Genomic DNA, 23,306 nt, shown 5'->3' with positions numbered 1-23,306 from the left:
GCTGCTGTTTATGTAACATGAGAGAACATAACATAGTCAAAATAGGTTTGAATAAAAAACTAGAATAGATTCACCTTGGCTCAGCAGTGGTTCTAGCCCCACAGCCCTTCAAGCACAAGCTACGTAATGGTAGATGGGGTGCAGCTGTGTGTTGTTTGCAGTGTTTCTGTTGGTTGGTGGTTTTTGGGGTTTGTGTTACTAATGGTTTTTACGTGATCGAAAACTGTAGTTAGTACAAGTGTACATAATCAAATGGAACCCTCGAAAAAGGTTGCATCTGTCCAGACCAATTCTTGTGCAGAGTGTTTGAGCTTAGCAGCAGTTTCAGGGGGCGTTGTGTAGGAAACCCGCCTGCAGTGTGAACAGGTGAACAATCTCCTTTCACTGGTGGCTGAGCTTAGAGAGGAAGTTGAAAGACTAAGGAGTATCAAGGAGAGTGAAAGGAAAATAGATGGGTGGATTTGCCCTTCCATCCTTGAGTCAAGCCCACCAAGAGTCAGAGAACTCCCATGCCTCTCACTGTCAGACAATAGAAGGACACCTGGTAGGTGAAGGGGAGTGGAAATGGATACCTACTTGAGGAGGTAATAATGAAAATTCCTCCCGACCCCCATCCCCAAGTCAGGTGCCACTTCAGAATAGGGATGAACCCCTCTATCTAGAGAGTCAGCCGGATGATTTAGAAGAAAATTATCTGCCCAGTGAGCCTCCCAATTATGACTCATCTGTGAGAAAGATTACCACCTCTGGCATCAGGAAGAAAAGAAGGGTAATTGTAGTGGGTGGCTCCCTTCTAAGGGGAACAGAGGGCCCCACATGTCAAGAGGGACCCACCCCACAGAGAGGTCTGCTGCCTCCCTGGGGCCTGGGATATCACTGAGTGACTTCCTGGGCTGATTCAGCCCTCTGATTATTACCCACTGCAGATATTCCAGGCTGGCAGTGATGTGATTGAAAAGAGAAGTGTCAGGACAATTAAAAGGGACTTTAGGACACTGGGACAAGTGGTTGATAGGATAGGGGTACAGGTAGTCTTTTCCTCAGTCCCTTTGGTGGCTGAGAAAAACAGTGAAAGGAATAGGAGAGCTCACATTATCAACGAGTGTCTCCAAGGTTGGTGTCATCAGCAGAATTTGGGGTTCTTTGATCATGGGGCAACTTTTACAGCACCTGCTCTACTGGAACCAGATGCGCTCCATCTCTCTGTTAAGGACAGAAGGTTTTTAGCTCATGAACTGGCAGAACTTGTTGAAAGGACATCAAACTAGGTCTGAAGGGGAAAGGGGATGCATCTGGGCTGTCTGGAAGCAGGCCCAAGGATGGTAAGCCTGAGACAGGAGTGAAATCAGCAGCCCAGCTGAGGTGCAGGTATACCAATACACGCAGCACAGGTTACAAACAAGAGCTGGAGGCCATGGTACAGCAGCAAAGCAATGATGTAATTGCCATCACAGAAATGTGGTGGCATGACCCACATGGCTGGAGTGCTGCACTGGATGGCTACAACTTTGGGAGGCTTTTGATATGATGGGCATTGAAACTTATGAAGTTGAATGCCTACGGGTAAGAATTAAGGGGAAGGCCAACAAGGCTGACATCCCACTGGAAGTCTGTTATTGTCCACCCAACAAGGAAGAGGTGGTACAATTCATTCTATAAACAGCTAGAGAAAGTTTCTGGATCATCAGCCATTTTTCTTGCTGGCAATTTCAACCTGCCGGACATTTTTTGGGAACTCAATACAGCTGAAAAAAGGTAATCCAGGAAATTTTTAGAGTTTGCAGAGGACAACTTTTTGTCACAGCTGGTGGGTGAGCCCACCAGGGGAGGGACAATGTTAGATCTGTTATTTGCAAATAGAGATGGGCTGGTCAGAGATATGGTGGGCAGAAGTCACTTAGGGCACAGTAGTAATAAAATTATAAAATTCTCTATATTTGCTGAAATCAAAAGGAACATTAATAAGGCTTTCACATGTGATTTCCGGAGGGCAGACTTTGTCCTATTCAGGAGACTTATTCAGAGACTTCCTTGGGAAGCAGCCCTTAAAAACAAGGGAGTTCAGGAAGGGTGGGTGAGCTTCAAAACAGAGATCTTGAGGGCACAGGACCAGACTGTCCCTGTGTGCCGAAAGATGAGTCAACAAGGCAAATGTCCAGCCTGGACGGGCAAGAAGATTTTGGAGGAACTTAGGAATAGAAAAAAAGGATGAATTATCTTTGGAAGGAGGGTCAGGTCTCTCAGGAAGTATTCAAGGGGGCTGCTAGAGCACATGGGAAAAAAAATTAGGGAGGCCAAAGCTCAGCTTGAACTTAAAACGTTGACTTTTGTAAAGGATAATAAAAAATGCCTTTATAAATATATTAATGGTAAAAGGAAGAGTAAGATCAACCTTTGTTGTTTATTAGATGCAGAAGGGAACTTAGTAACTGCAGATGAGAAGAAGGCAGAGGTGCTTAACACCTTCTTTGCCTCAGTTTTTAGTGGGAAGGCTTGCCTTCAAGACAACTGTCCTCTTAGGCTGCTCAATGATATCAGGGAGCAGAATGGTCCCCCATTATCCAAGAGGAGGCAGTCAGAGAACTGAGCTGCTTGGATGTTCATAAATCCATGGGTCCAGATGGGATCCATCCCAGGGTGATGAGAGAGCAGGCAGATGAGCTTGCGAAACTGCTCTCCATCATTTACCAACAGTCCCGGCTCGCTGATGAGGTTCCAGATGACTGGAAGCTGGCCAATGTGACAACCATTCACAAAAAGTGTGGAAAGGAGGATCCTGTTAATTATAGGCCAGTAAGCCTGACCTCAGTTCCCAGTAAGGTTACAGAAGAGTTTATACGGAGTGTCATCACACAGCGCTTACAGGATGGTCAGGCTATCAGACCCAGCCAGCAGGAGTTTAGGAGGGGTAGGTCGTGTTTGACCAACCTGGTCTCCTTTTATGACCAAGTGACCCACCTGGTCGATGCAGAAAAGGCTGTTGATATTGTGTGCCTGGACTCCAGCAAGGCCTTTGGCACTGTCTCCAGCAGCACACTCCTGGAAAACCTGCAGCCCGTGGCTTGGGCAGGAGCACTCTGTGCTGGGTTTAGAACTGGCTGGTTGGGCCCAGAGAGTGGTGGTGAGCAGTGCTGCATCCAGCTGGCAGCCAGGCACCAGGGGTGACCCTCAGGGCTCTGGGCTGGGGCCAGCTCTGTTCAATATCTTCATTGATGCCATGGATGAGGGGATTGAGTCTTTCATTAGTAAGTTTGCAGACGACACTAAGCTGGGAGCGTGTGTTGATCTCTTGGAGGGTAGGAGGGTTCTGCAGAGAGATCTGGAATGGTTGGATGGATGGTCAGAGTCTAACAAGGTGAAGTTTAATAAATACAAATATTGAGCCCTGCATTTTGGCCACAATAACCCCCTGCAATGTTATAGGCTGGGGATGGTGTGGCTGGACAGTGCCCAGGCAGAAAAGGACTTGGGGTTACTGTTTGACACTGGCTGAACATGAGCCAGCAGTGTGCCCTGGTGGCCAAGAAAGCCAATGGCATCCTGGCCTGTATCAGGAATTGTGTGGCCAACAGGAGCAGGGAGGTCATCCCTTCCCCTATACTCGGCGCTGGTGAGGGCACACCTTGAGTGCTGTGTCCAGTTCCGAGCCCCTCAGTTTAGAAAGGATGTTGAGATGCTTAAGGGCATCCAGAGGAGGCAACGAGGCTGGGAGGGGCTGGGAACACAAATCCTGTGAGGAATGACTGAGGGAGCTGGGGCTGTTCAGCCTGGAGAAAAGGAGACTCAGAGGCCACCTTATCACTCTCTACAACTTCCTGAAAGGTGGTTGTAGTCAGGTGGGGGTTGGTCTCTTTCTCCAGGCAGCAACTGACGGAACCCAAGGACACAGTCTCAAGCTACATCAGGGGAAATTATAGGTTTGATAATAGGAAAAAGTTTTTTACAGAAAGGGTGATAAAGTACTGGAATGGTCTGCCCAGGGAGGTGGTGGAGTCACCATCCCTGGATGTGTTTAAAAAAGCGAACAAAATTAACAATGATGGACAACTGGCTCTGCTTTTTTTTTGGATCTCACTGAACCTAGGCTCACTCAGATACTGAAACACCACCATCCACATTGCTGGAAAACAAAGGGAAAAGTCCAGGAAGAAAAAAAAAACCCAAAAATGTTACATAAGAAAAATAAGATATTTAAATAATTTAAAAAAAATGGTGACACACGTTGTGCTCAAACAACCACACACCTCCCTCTACCCCTACAAAAAAAAAAAAAAAAAAAAAAAAAAAAATTTTTTTATCTTATACCAATTTCACACTCCAAAGTCCCACGTAAAACAAAAAAAAAACCCCCCACCACCCATCGGGCACCCTTCCCCCGTTTGTTACACAAAAAATATAATTTCCTTTTTTATAATGTATAATAAAAAAAAAAAAAAAAAAATAAATACAATTATCTGTAATATAAAAATAATATTATTAATAAAAAAAAAAACTCACAACAAAAACAAAAAAAAAAAAAAAAAAAAAAAAAAAAAAAAAAAAAAAAAAAAAAAAAAAAAAAAAAAAAAGTACGGTCACCGATAAAAAACAACACCCCACCAAAAAACACAAAAAAATTTTGCTAATAGAAAAATGTGATTAAAAAGAAAGGTATTATCAGAAAGGTATGGTCACTGAAACATAAAAAAAATATACTGGCACTTTATGAAGACAACAGGAACTACATCAGGCATCCAACCAACAGTCTTTGGTCACGTCCATTTGAAAGGCAGCTTGATAAAAGACACCTATCAAGGAGCACATGGTAAGTGTCATTACAGCAAACACAGGTGCAACACTTCTATCACCAAGCTCAGCACTAGAGCAGCTCAGTTCAGAAGCCTACCCTGATAGTGAGCAGCAGATGGGCTGTGTCAAGCAACTATGTGCAGTGTGATGTGTCACAAAGTGTCGCTGTTGCAAGGTAGAAAACAAACAAGGTCAATCTTTCTGCAACAAAAACTTCCAGCACTTGGAGGTTTTTCTGTATTTACATTTCTTTCAATAGAAATCTTTGAACGATCAAAGACTGAGTGCAAACAGGTGAAAGAAGTGGTGTGACTGGTGCAATCTCAAGGCACTGAGCATCCACAGCGTGTAAGGGAGAGTGTGGCTGCAGGCAGCTCTCCTTCACCCCAGTGCTACAGGTAGCCAGGGCTAGCTGAATCTACATCACCTTGATTTCTGGCAGTTTCGGGGGGGCCATACCGGCCATTCATATTATGACACTAGCTGCTTGGGCACTTCAGCCAGAACTATCTGGGAAAGTGATTCCTGGGAAGCCTGAAAAGAGAATGGGGAGAATAAATCAAAAATGCCACAAATAACAGATTTGGTAGCCTAGTGAAACACTCTCTTAGAGAATTCAGAACACCTGCCCTGCTCATTCTGTTTTAAGAATTGCTTGCTACAGCTTTAGGAGCACTTCCAGTCAGTCTCAGTGAGCGCTGCTGATAAAAACCGCTTGTTCTCACCTCAACTTCAGACTCACATAGCCCTTATGTGGCCCCAGTCTGAGTGAAAACTGCCCTAGCCACTAGCAAGGTCTCTCATTTTGGGTTTTTATTTGAATCATTCAAGCCAATTGACTATGCAAAATGCATGAACACCAATGCCAGCAGAGGAAGTCAGGGAGCTGGTGAGTGACTGGACTGCTTTTGACAGCAGGGAAGACTGACCTCAACTTCAATCACTCATGGGCCTCAACATCAGAGAGTGACAGTAGTATCTCAGTTCTTTGCTAAATGTTCATATCCCAGGACAGAGAACATCCCCTTTAATCCTGCAATAGCCAAGAAGCAGTATGCAAAATCAATTACACAATGAAGGCTCTCAAGAACGGCAAGACAGCAAGACACAGCTTTGAACACAGAAGCCAACATCTCAACTCTCATTGGGAACAAGCAGCACAGGCATGCCCTCTGAGCATGCAGCTTGCTGCCTTGTCAAGACCGTGGTCATTTTTAGGATGCATACATCCTGGCAATGGGACTCTTCTGAATTTAAAAAAAACATATATTTTTGAACTGTTGGAAAGGCACAAACTGGACAATGTCTCATGCAGCTGGCTCTCCTGTCACAGATTTCAGAACACCGCTGTCTCCATCAAGGAACTCCACTGCTTTAAAACTGACTTCACCAACACCAACAATGATAATGGACATGGGCAGATTAGAGGCATTAACAATGGCTTGCCTAGTTTGGTCTAGATCAGTGATCTCTCCATCTGTGATGATCAGCAAGATAAAGTATTGCTGAAAAACACGAGAAAGCATACAGTTAGGTATTTCAACACCAGAGCTCACATAACTGAAGGCAGATAGAGCACTCCCTTATGCTAAGAAAGAAATCAGATGTTGCTGTGCATGAGACAAAACCAGAACATTAAAGAAACTTATGTTCATTCGCATTTTTCCTATGCCTAATGATTTTCACTGTGCACTTCCAATATTCTCTGTACTAGAAAAAAGAGAAACTATTAAGTTCAATTTATAAAGAACAGTTACATCAATAGGCAAAAAGTACTAGAGACAAAAAGTACTACTAAATAAACACAGCTGCATACGAAATTCACTGATAGGTGCTGTTTTACTGACTGGCATTCAGAAAGGCTAGAGATATTTAATATCCTTGCAGTATAACTCAAAAAGCCTTGGTTCTTTTTTTATCAATAATTTAATTCAGGTGTGTCTAATTAGAAGCATTAGAAGTATTAGACATCCAAAACACAGCAGTGATAAATAACATGAGAGGTTCTAGAGGTAACATGAAGGGAACAAGGGCTTTTCCCGAAAGAAAGGAGTACCTCAAACCAATGTCTTAGTGTGGTAAAGTGTTTATAATTTCTATAATTTTCCAGAAGCTGAAGTTTAGTACCTGGTTCTGAAATGAGCAACTGCTGTTTTATAGTAGCTATTAACAGACTTAAAAGGAAGCAAACACAATGAAAATAAGAGAAAACTGAATTTCCAATTCCAAAGCACAGTTAACATAAATTGCTGTACCCAATTGCTGATTCTTTATTTAAATAGTTAGGTTTAAATCTGAAAGAAAAAGCCCTGCCCATGGCAGGGATCTGAAACTAGATGATCTTTAATGTCCTTTCCAATTCAAACCATTCTCTGATTCTATGAAATTGCAGGAAAAATAACCTAGCAAAGATATGCTGAAGACTATGTTTACTCTTCCTTTCTACCTTGTCAATTTACCTTGTTTAATTGGTTATGTCCTAATTAGACAAGGTCAGAAGCTCTTGGGAACACTATCTTTTCATTTTCTTTGTGCAGAAGTGAGAAAACAATCCCTGACTGAAGATTCAACCATTTCTGTAACAGAAATGGAAATCTGTAAGGGATTTTCTAATGCAAAAAGCTTTTTTCAGGTTAACCAAACAATTTTTTTAAGTCCTATTTTATATGGTACGTACTCTTCTATGGATCCATCTAAATTGGCCTATTCCTGGCTTGTATCAATGGAGCTTCATTTGTCACTGTTTACATTGTCCATCATCAGGTTTTAGCATGGTACTACTCAAAACTGCTGCACAAAGACCCTAAAAGACCACAGACCCAGATCCCAGTGAGGCAGACAAGGCTGAACTGAGAAGAAATGCTTGGATTTTAGCACTGAATTTCTAATTCAACTTTTTGTTGGCCTAAGACCAGAGGAAAAAAACTAAGTGAAAAATGCTTGTTCAAGAACAATTCTGTGTGACAGCATGCTGAGAGATCTCAGCCCTTAAAAGTCATGATCTAGCATTGGGAGCTGCCCTTAAATACAGCAGTGTGCTGGGGTGACCCTGGCTGGATATGAGATGCCCATCAAAGCCATTTATCACCCCACTCTTCAGCTGGACAAGGGAGAGAAAATACAATAAGGCTCATGGGTCAAAATAAGGACAGGGAGATTGCTCAGCACCCACCATCATAGGCAAACCAGATTTGACATGGGGAAATCAGTTGAATTTGTTGCTAATCAAATCCGAATACGATAAAGAAAAGTAAAAACTAAATCATGAAAACATCTTCCCCTCACGTCCCCTCTTCTGAGGCTCAAATTCACTCCCGAATTCTCTCTCTCCTCCCCCCTCAGTGGGGTACAGCAAATGGGGGCTGTGGTCAGTTCACACGTCATCTCTGCTGCTCCTTCCTCACTCAGAGGAAAGTCTCTCCTCACTCCTCCCCTGCTCCAGCAAAGGGTCACTTCCACAGGAAACAATCCTCAATAAACTTCTCCCATATGAGTCCTTCCCACAAGCTGCAGATCTTAATGAACTGCCTGTGTAGGTCCCTCCCACAAGATGCATTCATTCAGGAACAGGCTGCTCCAGGGAAGGGCATCCCTGGGCTGGTGGTGGGTGTTTCCTCTCCCATGGACTCCATGGGCTACAGAGGCACAGCTGTCTCACCATGGTCTTCACCACAGTCTGCAAGGGAATCTCCGCTTGAGTGCTTGGAACACTTTCTCCTCCTTCTTATTTACTAGCCTTGGTGTCTCTAGTATTGATCCTCTAATATATTCTCACTCCCTCCCTCTCAGTGCTGTCACACAGGGTTTTTTTCCCCCTTCTTAAATCTGTTATCCCATCATCACTGATGGGCTTGGTCTTTGCCAGTGATGAGTCTGCCGTGGAGCTGGCTGGCATCAGCTCCATCAGATACCAGGGAAGACTCTGGCAGCTTGTCAGAGAAACCACCCCTGTAGCCCCCACTACCAAAACGTTGTCATACAAACCAAATAGAACCTGAAACCACCTCCTCTGAAGAAGATGGCTATGAAGAAAAGCAAGCTTTTAAGACAAACTTGAAAAGAGAGCGGTCAAACATATCCACATTGCTGGTGGGGAAATCCTGGTTTCTAAAAGCCTCAGCAGATGGTGGCTCTGGAATCTTAACAAGCACAGGCAAAGGGCTGAGCTGAATCCACTGGCACCTGTAACCCAGCAGAAGTAACCAATTTGAAGCAACAAAAAATTCAGTACAGACTGACAATCAATTAAATCTAGACCCCTTCACTGAAGGTTATGGAGCTTGCCTGCATCAACACACATCTGCTTTTGTCAGCATCAAGGTGAGAGTAAAGCTATATTTGCCCCATGTCTTGGTGCTGCATTTAATTTCTACCAGTTGTGAAAGAAACACAGGACTTCAAACATCTCCCCCACTCAGTGGCATTATTAATAAAGAGGTGTTCTCATCTTGGCAATAAGGGTTGCTGGGGTTGAAGTTCAAAGCAAACTCATGAGATACCTTGGGAAATGGGACATTACAAACAGTTACGGAATGCAGACATGGACAGAGCAAGGGCCCAGCATTGTGAAGGCCCTACCTGCCAGCTAGGAGGAACCTGAGCTCCAAACCCAAATGCAGGAAACAGCTTGTCACTGGAAAGAGAGGGCAACAATAAAAATGAGAAAGAGCAATTCTGTAATAACTCACTCTTCAGTTTTCTTCACCAAAAGTAGCTGGAGACCAAGGCAGAATTCCTGCCACAAAGAATTGGTACATCATCTAGCTGCCCATGGCCTAGCACCAGGTATCCAATGGTTTCAGACTTGGGCTTGAGAGTTAGATAACTTCTCTCAGTGCAGCACCCCACAGGACTCTCAGGAGATTCCAAAGCAGCAAGAGAAAAGCCAGACCACTCCCAGCCTGGCTACAGGACAAAGCAGACAAACATGACTGCTCCCATTGCTCCCAATGTTCATTCCCATTGAACCAAATAGGACATTCATGTTTGCAGTGCATCATCTGCAACAAGAGATCAGTGCCCAGCTGAAGCATCAAAGGACTCAGAAGGGACAAGCCAAGTAAATACGGCAAATTATGAAGGGCTGCCATTGCCCTCCCTAGCACTCACAGAAGCAAGAGGAAACAGTAGCAGCTCCTAAAGGGATCTCCCAAGGAAAGGCAGCCCCTCAATCATTAAAACAGTGCAGGGCTAGAACAAGCTGTTCTAGTCACATTTTTGACATGGTGACTAGATCAGTCAAGATCATTACATATGTGTCATAATTCTGGACTACACTTCCCACACTCCAGATGGCAATCAGGTACTCATTTATGCCATCTGGGCTGACGTAGTGAAAAGAATCTGGTGACTTGGGATCTCCACTGGAGGCAGTGAAGTCTACACCCACCTGATCAGGCAACATGATGGCAGCAAGTCACTGATATGTCAGCACAAACAAACAAACTATATCCAGAAACAGGGAGTTAGCTCAAGCCCACACAGTTCCTTTTCTCCCAGGCACACAGCAACCCTACACAGGGACATGCACACAAGCCTGCACCCCTTTTCCCACTTGGGTACAGGTATTTCCAACCCATACCAATCCTTTCCACTGACAGACCAAACAAACCAATTTCTCAAAAGAAGTTTAAGAAGCCTTAGCTCCATTAAAGTGCTACTTGATCACAAAAAACAAAAATACAGTACCCTTTAGTGTTTTGCGGACTTCATCACTGCAAATTCATACTGCATTTGCAGTCACTCATGCTGCCAATAAAAGTACTGAACACAACCTCACTGCTTTTGTCCTGTCATCTACCAATACAAGCAGTGGGGAACAATTCACCATAACGTTAATCTGGCAGCCTCCCATCACATAGTCCAGAAATGAATATTCTGTCTCAATCTAGAGGAACAGACATCGTAACACCTACTCATTTTGCTATGATCAGAAAATAAAAAAGAAAAAAAACCCAACAAAAATCTTCCTACCTTGCAGGATTTTATCCTAATAATGCCAGAGTTTTTGTAGTTGTTTTTCTTTTGTTTTTTTCTCAGGATGAATGCATTCATATTCCACTTACAGAAAGCAAGCACAGAAGCAAGTTCCAAAATATGTGCCTTTACAGGAGAGCAAATTACTGAAACAGACAGTGCCACACATCCCCCAGTCTCAGAGTTACCAAAATACCCAGTAGAATTAAGAAATCGAATTTTGAAAGGTCTGCGACTACTTTGGCCACTGTCTAATGAGCTAAACAGAGTGCTTTTGCCACCAGCACTAGGCAGAGGAAGCAAAACTCTCAGAGTGGGGAGGCTAAAAAAGCCTGGACCACAGGTTCCCAGTGGCAGTGCTTTCCTGGTTGGATTCATTCACATTGGTTCTGAATTCACAAGGGCTAGAAAAAAGGCAAGAACCTTCCACCCGCTTTTGTATTATGCTCAGTCAAGCTGGCTGGCAACTGGAGTAGTCCTGGGCTACATCCTGTGTGCAAATACAGCTGCCTCAATTCAGGTGAATCTCAATCTCCAGGAGAATGAGATGTCAGGTTTTCACTGCAAACAAACCAAAACCAGCACCACCAGCATGTGACTCAACTTACTCTAGTATTGGATGACCAAGACAAGTGCCCCTTGGAAGGACTACTGTTAGCAAGCAAGGTGACCAGAGTGCTCAGGAGGGGGACCAGCTCCAGCACATACATTATATGAGACAAGCTGTGCTTCTGGACTCATCTGTTAGAGCACCAAAACGCACTTCTATTTTCACTTAATTCAGCAGAGGCCAAAGCAAGCTGAACTGCTGGGAAAAGTAGCTTAGCGGACAACAGGGTCAGCAGATAACAGGCTCAAGGATATTTTTAGAAATAGGAATGGTAACAGAACCCAAAGAAAACAAAGAAATATAATTCCCACACCAGTTTTTATTATTTTAAAATGTTGGCTTAATAATACAAAAATAGACGTTTGGAGGCAATAACTAAAAGTTCATATCCGAGGTCAATATTAGAAAGGGTTTGAAAGACTGAAATCTGAACTAAGTTAGCAGGGGCTGAGGAAGTTCACCAGAGAGGCAGCACCAGCTGTCTGCATGTGCTCCAGGGTCATTTTCAAAGTGCCTAACAAGTCATGTGAGCCATCACTGTCATGATCTGCACACTGCACCTGAAAGGAGACGGAAGCAGGCAATGGGCAGGTGTCCTGCATTAGGGAGACTGGCCATGGCTTACTGCCCCATCTCCTGTCTGACAGCTCTGCTTCAATGCTGGTGAACTCCCCCATGCCATCAGGACTGGGGATGCTGGCCACACCACTAACTGAAACCCAGGAGCAAAGACACACAGCCAGAGTGAATCTCAAGAGAGGAACATGTTCACTTCCTCACCCATTTAAGTATGCATGGTGAAAACTTAAAAAAAAAAATCTTCCCCTGGTTTAAATGGAAGAGATTAAACAAATAAATAAATAAATATTTTAAAGAAACATTAAAACCCCCCAACATTTCACAGTACAAATGTCTAAATATGAGGTCATTCAGGACAAGATATGCAACTGGGGTAATGGGAACAAGCAATTAAAACTTTATTATCCAAACTATGCTCCTTTTTTCTGTTCAACAAGAGTATCAATTTACAAGGAAATTCTAATTTCCATGGAACAGTAAGTCTGTCTCTTTCTGCATCTTATACCAACCAAATTATAAATACTTTATTAATAAACAGTAATTTTTATGTCAGAATGAAGGCTTCAGAACCAGATAATGCAGAACAGCAATGCATATACAAATAAAAATACATTAATAACTGGTTTACAGGAACATGGTGTCACAGCTCTCCACAAAATCACCAGTGACGAGCATTTCTAACATGTTCAACTGCAGAACACAAGTAATTCCAGAAGCAGTCAACTAAGGGACAGTTGTAAGCAGCTGCCTCTTCCTCCTCTGAAGCTCACATGCCACACAGATTCAGGAACTCTCTTTCTGATATCTGCCTTCAGAAATCAAGTTGATGTTACTCCAGTATAAACCACAGTGACAGCTTTCTCCTAAGGACAATGGGACAAGATGAACCCATGGGTAATTCCACACCCTGAAAAGGATGTCAAATTCAACGGCTACATATCTGAATTTGACACAGGGTTCTTTACAGAACTATTCAGATCTACGGGGTGTCTTCCACTGGTATCAGTGGAAAACCCATGCAAACAGCCAGGTGAATTATGGCTTAATGTAGTCACCTAAATGGGAAGCACCATGGCATCTTCCAGTGTCTTAATGGCAAAAGATACCACAGAGACTGTTCCCCCTTCTCCTCCCCCATCTTTCCCACCTAACTTCTGCTCTTCTCATCTAAACACTCCACCATGAAGCAATTCCCACTCTTCCTCCCTGAACTTCACTCAGCTTCTCCCAACATTTCTGATGTTTGCACATCACCCAAAAGTGACTGGATCATGCCAGGGAGGCCTTCTCTTGTGCAGAAGCCAGGGCGCAGACTCCCAGTGAAGAGTCTCCTGTATGCCAGTACACCTGGAGAGCTTCAGGGAATCCAGCCACTGCCATCTCCACACATCTCCTCTCCCCTCCTTCCTGCTCCTACTCCCCTCACAGCCATGCCAAGGACCAGTTCAGTTATTAGTTCACAACATGGTATGGCTTAAAACAAACTCTTTTTACAAGGGTTTTTTTCTAAGACTGGCCAAGATTCACTGCAGGCAGCCCAAAGAGTGGTGTTGCTGCACACAAAACCCTCCAATACTGCAGGACACTGTACTGACTTATTTATTATTTCTTCACAAATAAACTCTCCAATACTCATTACAAGCCATGGAATACAGTCAGCAAGGAAAAGGCCCCTTTCATCTACAGGAGGAACTTTCAAAATCCACAGAAAATTATTTTGCCTTTGTGTATATGCCATTAAACCTGAGAATACCAACAAATACAAATTTCTATTTTGCTACTTCTATTTCCTACATTTGTTATTTCTATTTAAGTAACTATGGGGCTGAGGTGCTGCTTTCACTTATTTTTCATAAAACTGTAACAAAGATTAGGCTGCGTCACAAATATGAGCTGTTCTTAACACAGAACAAGGAGAACATCACTCTGAATCACAATGAAGAAAGAATTGCCGTAACAGTAGATAACATTTGATCAAAAGATTTATGTTCACACACATATTGAGCATTTAATCCTCATGAAGAGCTGGCAAAGTTGTTGTTTAGGGGATACACCAAAATGGTGTACACTGCCCAAAGTTTCACCACTAGGTAAATTTTTGGAAGCCTCAAACAAGAGGTTTCAAGGAACAAATTCCAAATGAAAAATAAAACAGTAGTGCAATATTATATACTTCAGTGTTGTTAGTGAAACTCCTGACTATCAGTCTAGACTCCCCTGACTAACTTCCCCAGCATCTTAAAGATATGAACAGCTTAATCCTTTTTCACAGCTGCATTGGGAAATTTCAGAGATTATTTGCCCATACATCAAGAATTTTGGCTTAAATGAACTAACAGAAAAAAGCTATCCTTTTGAAGAAGTAGATAATTCTGAAGTGGACTCCAAAGCATAGAAAGCTTCTAAAAAACAAACAAAACAAAGTAACAATGCAATATTTTTGGGCTATAGCAAATACAGCCCCACAAAACAGCATGTGTTGACCATGCCATGTCAGTTCTAACCAATGACAATATGCACCTTTTAGTCATCTCCTCTATATGCTTGCTGCACACTTTGAACAAAGATGACTTCTTTCTGACCTAAGACTGTTGATTCCCCACCAATAACAACTCACAAACACCACTTAGAACACTGCCACCTATCAACAAGTCCAGCACACCTGTTTGAGGTTTGGATTTTTCTATTTTTTTCTTTCTCTCAGGGAATTTTCCTCCCATTTGTTGCCTAAGAGAGACAAAAGATGAGGCCAATATGGGGAGGAGGGGACAAGGGGTGTAGTTGGCTGCAGTCTCTTAGCTGGGGAGTGAGCTTGGTAGCTGGGGATTTTCTCTTGCGAAGTGCAGAGATACCAAGACTTAGCTGGGGGCCAGGGCCTGGGCTCAGCCCTCTCTTGCAGCCTCGCTCTTGGGATCAGAGGTCATGGTTGTGGTTTTGGTGCTGGACTGCTGCTGCCCAAAGGCTTTACCACTGTGGAGTTTTGTCCTTCACTGCTTCTCCTTACCTTGGGTGAGACTCTGCTCGTAAGAGCAGCTGTTGAACTGGGACCTTTTCAACAACCAACCTCACTGGAAGAGACCCTCATCAAGTGTTTGAGTGCCTCAGGGGAAACCCAGTACCCCTCTCCGCCTCTGGAGGGAGCACCTCCCTGCTGCTTGTGGGAGCCAGGTTGCCACTGCTGGACCCCCATTGCTCCTGCCACAGCTTCGGCTTTTGCTACACTTTGTTCGCCACCCACAGTCTGCTCACCTCTGCTGTTCCAGCCTGCTGTTCTGAGGTTCCTGCCTGGCTGCTTCCCGTGAGTTTGCCAACGAAGCCCCTTCTCCATCCCTTCCGCCAGCCCGCCCGCCATTGCCGTGCGCAGAGAGGCGGCCGAGCTCGCGCCACAGCGCCCCCTGCAGCCCCGGGGGAATCATCGCCCCGCCCTGCCCGGCCGGGAGCCAGCAGCGCCCCTGCTGGCTGTGCCCGGAACTGCACCGCAGGGGAAGGTGCCTGCAGCCGGGACAAGGCCGGCCCTGGGGCTCTGCGTCTGCTCATCTGTGCTGCCGGGCTTGGTGTTTGTTTGCCTTGTTATACACACACACACGCTAGTAAGGAACTGCTATTCCTTTTCTGGTATCTTTGCCTGAAAGTCCCGTCATTTCAAAGTTATAATAATTCAGAGGAAAGGGGGTCATATTTTCCATTCCAAGGGAGGTTCCCGCCTTCTTTGGCAGACACCTGTCTTTTACACCAAGACAACACCTATTTCCAGGTTAATAATCTCAGTAATTATTAGGAACTACCATACTGCACAAAGAACAACATTAGCATGCATGCGTTTTGCTAAATCTTCCATATCAAGCTTTCAGCATGAGATCTCTTCAGAGAGAGGATGAAGAAGTAAAATTCTGCAAATGTAAAGCATTTACGTGTTAGAAAAGTAGACAGAAATTACACTCACACAGAACAATCTATGTATTCAAATGCCTTTAAATTATCAATGCATTGCTTAGAAGAAAAATTAACGTATTAAGTTGCTATCAGATCTTTCTTTTGTAGAAACATATTAAAATATGTAGTTGTTCTGCTATACCTCCACAAGCCAGGGACACAGAGAATTAATTATCATATACAAGACCACAGGGGAATGCAATTCTGACTCAAAACTAAATTTCTACTTGAAAAAGATAGAAAAAGAGTTGGGAAAACCTTCCAGTCTCTTGAGTGGATAAATCTGACAGATACTTCAAAGACCTCTCTGTGTTAGTATCCCAAGGCGCTTAAGTTTTTCCAATATCTGCAAGTTTCTCAGTTAACATTGAAACAGTGCTAGAAAGCTGCAATGAAAAAAACCAAAAACGACCAACCACCCAACCAAACAAGACACCACCACCAAAGCTCAATCTGAAACCCTGGCCAAAATACTGAAAAAAACAGTCACAATTCTTCTTATGACTAATCATTGGAAATTGTGTCACTTCTGCATTTCGCGACTTCTCAATTTGACAACTCGTCATATTTTAAAACAGACGTATAATCCCTTATCTGCTGCACTACAATTCTAGAAAGGCAATCTAATAACTTAAATATGACTAGACAACGTGATAACTCATAGCATCAACAGAAAATTGATGACTTGGAACAACAAAGAGAATTTCTAAAGGCTGTACCTTGATAGGTTTATTAAAATCTCCACCACAGAAAGTTTGCAAGGGAACAACTGAACTTCCTCCAGCATGGATTTAAGTTGTTCTTGATGACCTTAAAAATATGACAGCATAATGTCACATGAGGAATACAGCATGCAAGTCACTAGGAATGATGACATGAGGACTCTTCATGGCAAGTTAAGAACAGCTTCAACCAGTTCAATCCTGGCATGTATCAATGGCCAAGCAACAGCTCTGCAAGAAATAAAAGCTTGATGCTCTCAGTGAAGTTACATTTTACAGCCAAGCTCAACACCAACGAGAAGGAAGAGAGACCCTCTTCTCACTTGCTGTCCATGGTCAGACTCCTTACTCAGGTAGCTCCATCCAGTCACCAGGCAGCAAATAAACAATTTGCTGCAGCCATTGTGAGGAGAATACCTTTTTATAGGATACTTTCTCTGCAAAACTGATGCAAAGTGTGACCAGTAGTGGGACTCTCTCTCACTTTGAGTAAGAATAAGCTGTCTGATCAAGGAAAACACTGTGTGGAAATTCTACCTCTGCTCTGTACACAAGCTGCCATGCTCCAGCATTGCTCTGCTTGTCCAACTCCAGAAATTGATCCGATTTACCTAAGAAATCCTGCACACAAAAAAAACAGAAGTAATCAGCCTCCTCTATATTTTACCAAAATGAGTAAAGAATTAACTAAATAGTAGACAATACTTCAAAAAATAATGAAGTCAAACAAACTATGCATTAATTTTCTTTCCTCTTTCCTTTTTTATTTTCCTTTAAAAAAATGCTACACTCTTTAAGTCATCAGCATTTATAAGCTCCAATTCCAAGATCTCCTCTTCAAACCACTTTTGTCCCTACAAATTCCATCATTTTGCTAACTGAGAGTTAGGTGACTAAATCCCTGTATTGGTCTTAAAATAACATTGAGCAGAACACCTACATTTCCACCTTTTCTTCTTTAACAAAATTTCTGAAATATCAGTTTGCTTGAGACAATTATATAAGTGATTGGTATTCATATACAGAATATTCCAAAACCAAAATAATACCTTAAAACCTAAACCTGGCAGTTGAGTTTCTAGTTTGACATTGTGGACTTCAACATGCAATTGTATCTCCATCTTACTCCACTGTAAATAACACAAAACACAGCAAGCCTTTGCTCACAAATGGATTACTGGCTTAGCTTAATGTCTGCAAACACAGAGATTCCTGACCAAAAGGCACAAAATGTAATTACTAGAGAAGTATGCAAGATATTTTTTTTAAAAATCAATACCTTTTTGTCCAAGTTTTGGGCTTCAATTTCCAGGTACACAAACCTGGCATCCTTAATCTCCTCTGCTGAAATCCCTGCCATGGAAATTTAGGGGGGAAAAAATGTAAACAAGAAATCACAGAGTTTTGCTTATATTTTGTCCATAAAAGAAACTGTAATTTCTTCTAAATATCCCTCTCCTGTATATATGTAGCATTTGAAGATATACTGACAAGAAACCAGAAAAGCCACTTTATCCCAGACAACATATTGAGAGAGGTTTTTCAAACAAAAACCTTATCTACCGTAATAGTGCCCTTTCCTGCTGGCTTTTCCTGCTTCAATTCCAGCAGTTGGGTGAACACTGAGCTGGACACAACCTAAGGTTAGAAGACAGATAATAAAAATATCATGTTAGACAAAGAGGAAAGAATTACTCTTGAAGTGCCTCCTAAGTTAAGCACTTAATTACAAAATACATGTATTTCTAACCTTTGCTTTGTGATCGACATAACGATTTTTCTAACCACATTCAATGGTAACACAAACGAACATGTTTAACAGTGTTTCCAAATTTGAATATGTTTCAGCCTTTGACAAAGCACATTTTCGCTTCATTTTTCATAATAAACCCAACTCCCTCTGCTATTTTGTACATCATTTAACACGTCTACACGTACCTGATCCAGTGCACACTCAATCCGTCCCAGGTAGTCATCATCATTTAAATCAAACGACTTGTTATCAATATCATACATGCCAAATTTTAGCTTCTGTACTTTCTCAAAGTAGTAGTCCACAAACAGTTTCCTGCAGAATTCAGGGTCTTGGCAGTTCTTGACCTTTTCCGTGTGATCTAGCTGCACAACAACACAGGAGCAAAGCTGTTGACAATGAGTAACAAGCCCATATTCTCCCACACAGCTTTTTTACCTGCACCAGGTGGACACAGGCATCAGCAAGGCTACACAACCTGCACCATGCCTCATGCTCAGCGACAAACTGGGCTGACCGATGGCTCACCAAGAAAGGAAATGGCATTGAAAAACGCTATTGTATGGGAAAATTCTGGAAACTAGGGGCAAAAGACTGCTGAAAAAATGTATTCTGGAGCTTGTGCTCTACAGCAAGTCACATCGTTACAGGCAAATGAACCTCCTGATGCAACTCTGAGCAAACAAGTCAGCAATTAAAGAAAATACTGAAGGTTTGAGTGTGGACAATGTGACTGCTCACCAATCGTAAATCTGAATTAAGTACGTCACACACCTGCCAGGAAAACCTACGGGATGGAAAAGGGGAGACTCAGCGTTTGTACAGCCACCAGCAGCGCGCGGGCCGCTCTTACCTCAGCCCACCACCGGCCATCGCCCGCGTCCTGCGCAGGACGCAGAGGGAGTCCGACCTGGAGCTCAGGTTACGTCGAGGAGGCTCCGCCAGGCCAGGGACAGCTCCACCCGGGACACGCACGCAGCCATCTGCGGGCAGAGCACAGCGTCAGACGGCCCGGCCCGGACCCGGCGTGCCCCCGATGCGGCGGAGCGGAGGCACGCGCGGGCGGGGCGGGGCCGCGGCTACCGGCGCTCCGCGGCCCCTCCCGCCCCGGGCCCGGCGGGTGCGGAGGAGCGCGGTACCTCCGCGCGGCCAGGCACCAACTGCGGCCCGCCTCGCCCCTCGGCTCTTGAATTCACCTAGTTCTACCGGCCTCTCCCCGCTGCTCCCGCTCCCCCCGCAGGAGCCCTTCCCTTCGCCACGGTGCGTGCTGCTGCCTCAGGTTTCTACAACGGGCCGGGCCTGTTGTCCCCTCCCCGGGACCGCCGCTCACAGCCCTGCACAGGGACTGGGACCTCCGTCCCGCCAGCGCCGCAGCCACCGCCCCGCGCCGAAGAGTCGCCCCCCGCGGTGAAAGCACTGCCAAAGCCCCCCCTGCTCACCCACGGGAGCCACAGAGCCCCCGTGCTTTGCCGTGTTGGCTTCCAAAACACCACAACATCATCCCGCAAACAGGGGATAACTAAATTTTGTTAGACATTAAACTGCAGACGTTTCTGTTTGAGGAACAGCTATAATTCTTAAAACTGAATTAGAAGATAAGCCTTCAAGCACCAAAACATTTCAGAGACTGGACAGTTTGAGGACTAGAGCTTTAAATGGGATTATTTTATAGAGAAGCTTCTTCTTCTAAGTCTGGAAAATAAGGAAATACTTGCTTTGGCTTTTTAGTACCCAAGTACCCCATGGCTTCCTCATACTTGTAGGGGGAATATATTTAACTCAAAGAGATGAGCTTTTGTTGTACAACATTTAATCCCTTGGACATCCCAGCCAGCAATCCCTGGACAAATGTTAACGAAGTCACTTAACATGCCAGTGCATGGTGCTCCAGTGATAGTGACAGGACAAAAGTCAGTAAAATTTAGCAAAGCTTTGGGCAAAGACAATCATAGCACAGCATTAAACTAAGGTCATCATCATCACTTGTTTTAACACCAGAATATTTTTTAAAAATTGTTTGAAGTGGTCTGGTGGTCAGCTGTTAAAACTAGTGGCAGAAGCCATCCACTTTCTACTCAGCTGCCTTCAACCCCAAGATTCACAAAGAAACCACTGACTTTAATAAATACATTTCTTGTAAAATTGCAAGTCACAGGTATCAAGGTTTTCTTAACTGACATATATTGTCCTACCAGACCAGCTTTCATCTCCCAGACTCACATAGGTGCAAACAGACAACAGCAAAACTTTGTTTGACACCCACTATTTGACAACAAGATTAGGACATCCAGTCTGGGCTCCTTTGCCAACATTTTGCCTCTGTTTTTCTCTACTGCAACAGAGACTTCTGTACTAGCCAAGAGGAACCTTTCCTCCCCACTACAGCTCAAAGCATCAGGAGTTAAGTTGACCTCAAAGAAACAGCTCCCCATAAGCTTTAGCATCCCCAGTCAGCAGTGGCTCCTTTCTGGGAGGAAACCACTACTGCATATCTTAAGCTGCATACAGAACAAGCCCATATATATTTATTCCATGTTACAAAGACACCAAAAAGGAAGAGTTTGAGATAGCAACTGTTAAACCACACAATGAAGCCAGGAGGTGAAGGGACGCAAGTCCTCAAACCCAATCACCTCTTATCTGCTACCTGAATCTCTTCTCCAGATCAGCAGCAATGAAATTATGAAAATAGTCCACTGTTTCAAAGATTTTACTTCCAGTACCCTAATACCCAGAAGGCTATCTCATCTGATTGTTTTAAATTTAGTAATGGCATAGGATTTCCCTTGAAATACAGCCCAGATGTTCTGCTGAACCACTGGGGACATACACAAACTACAAGGGATCCTTTCCCACTATATCCTCTTGCTCCATCAGGAGATCATAGGACACTCACTGATACACATAACAACCAAGACACAACAAAGCAGGCCAGCTGTTTGGAGTAGCTGAGCAGGAACTGTCCTAACTGGCCATACACCCTTCCTCACCAACTCGGGAGATAACAAGAAAACAGGTTTAACAACTACAGACTGAATCCTTATGAAAAGAGGGAGAGCTCCTTAACAGATTCAGATTTTTAAAAAAAATTAACCTGAAGACACCAGTTTGAACCTCAGCCAGCAATTATTTATAGATTACTGCCTATGGATGTCCTCAAAGAGCCCACACAACCTTCTTTTCACCTTGTGGCTACCCAAACACACTGTATGGTGTTCTACAGTATCAGTCCATTCCTTGAATAGCAGCAGAAGAAAATCCTGGTCATAGACATCCCAGCAGCAAGAGCGATGAGTAGTTGGTCTGCTAAAACACAGCATCTATTTCAGCCAAGCTGGAAGACCTGCTTAGTCTGCAGGGAAGCAACTTTGCTCAGTTACCCTGCTCATGCAGTTAACTGAGCAGCACAAATCTCTGGAAATCTGCCTGCATTTGAAAAGCTTAGAAAGATTAAAAGCTTAACATATTTTCATCCCCAGACACATATATATAAAAACAAAACAAAACAAAACAAACAAACAACAACAAAAAAAAACCTGAATTGGAAGAAAAAATAGTGAAGTTCCTCACCAATTAGAAAACCTACCTCCAACTTGATTTTTTAAACAGGATTTCATTATGATAATATTACCTTAATTTTTTTCTTTTCCTCCATAAAGTAAGATTTCTAGACTTTACTTTCATTTCTCATAGTAAACTATAGTGATTGCATCTTTCTATAAAAAAGTGAATAGTTTATGTGAAATTTATCAGCTGACTTTCATCTCCACTTCTTTCCATAGAGTCCCAGTTATTTTCCTATAAGAGAAGTGACAATTCCAAAAGTTTTCAAATACGCCAACACCTAACACAACCCCCCACCCTGTTCCTCTTTAAGCTGGAGCCTATGATGCTTCTCCACTTCCACACAACGCTGCAACATCATCTTGGCATTTCATTACTCCAAGCTGCCAGGCTGGCACATGCCAGCTCACTGCCAGGGACAGGCACTACAGCACCACCACTCAGTGCTGACACTGTCGGAGCAGTAACACTTCACCACTTACCAGTTTCACCACTGTGCAATAGACACATGAGCAGAGAACAATCTTCTAGTGGTTACTAAGCTCAAACAGTGTACAAAGGCTCTGATCTCAGGCTAAACATACAGTTTGCTGCAATTACACTGAAAGGACTTGGGGTTTTATTATTTTTATTAACCGACGTCCTTTGTTTCCTCAGCATGCATTCAAGAACACCAACTGTATTAAGCTTGCAGACTGGAATCAACATTTCAAAACCACATTTCATGTTGTATCACTGAATTTTCATAGAGCATACTTATTCATTCATACACAAAAAAATAACCTTAGTTTTTAGACTTACAACAGTATTTATAATGACAGAATATTATTTATATTTGTTGCAACAAAAATTTTTCCAACAGTTTCAGAAATTCTAAAATGCACTGTTTTCCTATTTTTCCCCTCACAACTACCCTTGATAATTAATATTGATGTCTACGACTTGAATCTTCTGGTTTACAGAAGACAGTAGGTATTTCCAAAGGAAAACTAGCAGCTAGAGCAAACTACTTTCCAAAAAGTTATCACATTTAATTTACAAAGAATTTATTATACATTGATCCTGATCAGCTTGCAACAATAACAGTTTAACAACCTCCAACTGCCATTAGATCATTAAAGTACAGCATGATCTCGAAGTATCAAAACTAATCTAGCCACAGAAATTCAGATTACCAGGTGAAAATTAACTCCAAAAGCAGTAATAAATTCAAACTCTCTTTAAAATACAGAAAACTGACCTACTGGGTACATCTCATCATAGTAGTTTCTAACGAAAAGGCACCATAAGCAAGCCACCAGGTAAGTGCTGTTGCTTGAAAGAGCTTGTAAAATACAGCTGAGGTTGTGCTACACCCTCATGATCGACGATTATACGGACA

At 43.2% G+C, this 23,306-nt stretch overlaps 1 protein-coding gene across 1 annotated transcript; it reads right to left on the bottom strand.

Moving 5' to 3' along the window:
* Window positions 1–4,611: 4,611 nt before the first annotated feature.
* Window positions 4,612–18,149, bottom strand: CPNE1 (copine 1). Its single transcript, XM_030963550.1, is given in 5 exon segments — window positions 4,612–5,322; window positions 16,606–16,653; window positions 16,655–16,696; window positions 17,146–17,229; window positions 17,888–18,149. Coding segments are annotated over 5 exon segments (318 nt in total). The 5' UTR covers window positions 17,969–18,149; the 3' UTR covers window positions 4,612–5,259.
* Between the last annotated feature and the right edge of the window lie 5,157 nt (window positions 18,150–23,306).

Source organism: Camarhynchus parvulus, chromosome 20, assembly GCF_901933205.1.
Source record: "Camarhynchus parvulus chromosome 20, STF_HiC, whole genome shotgun sequence".
NCBI lineage: Eukaryota > Metazoa > Chordata > Aves > Passeriformes > Thraupidae > Camarhynchus > Camarhynchus parvulus.
This window is presented reverse-complemented; position numbering and strand designations above follow the sequence as displayed.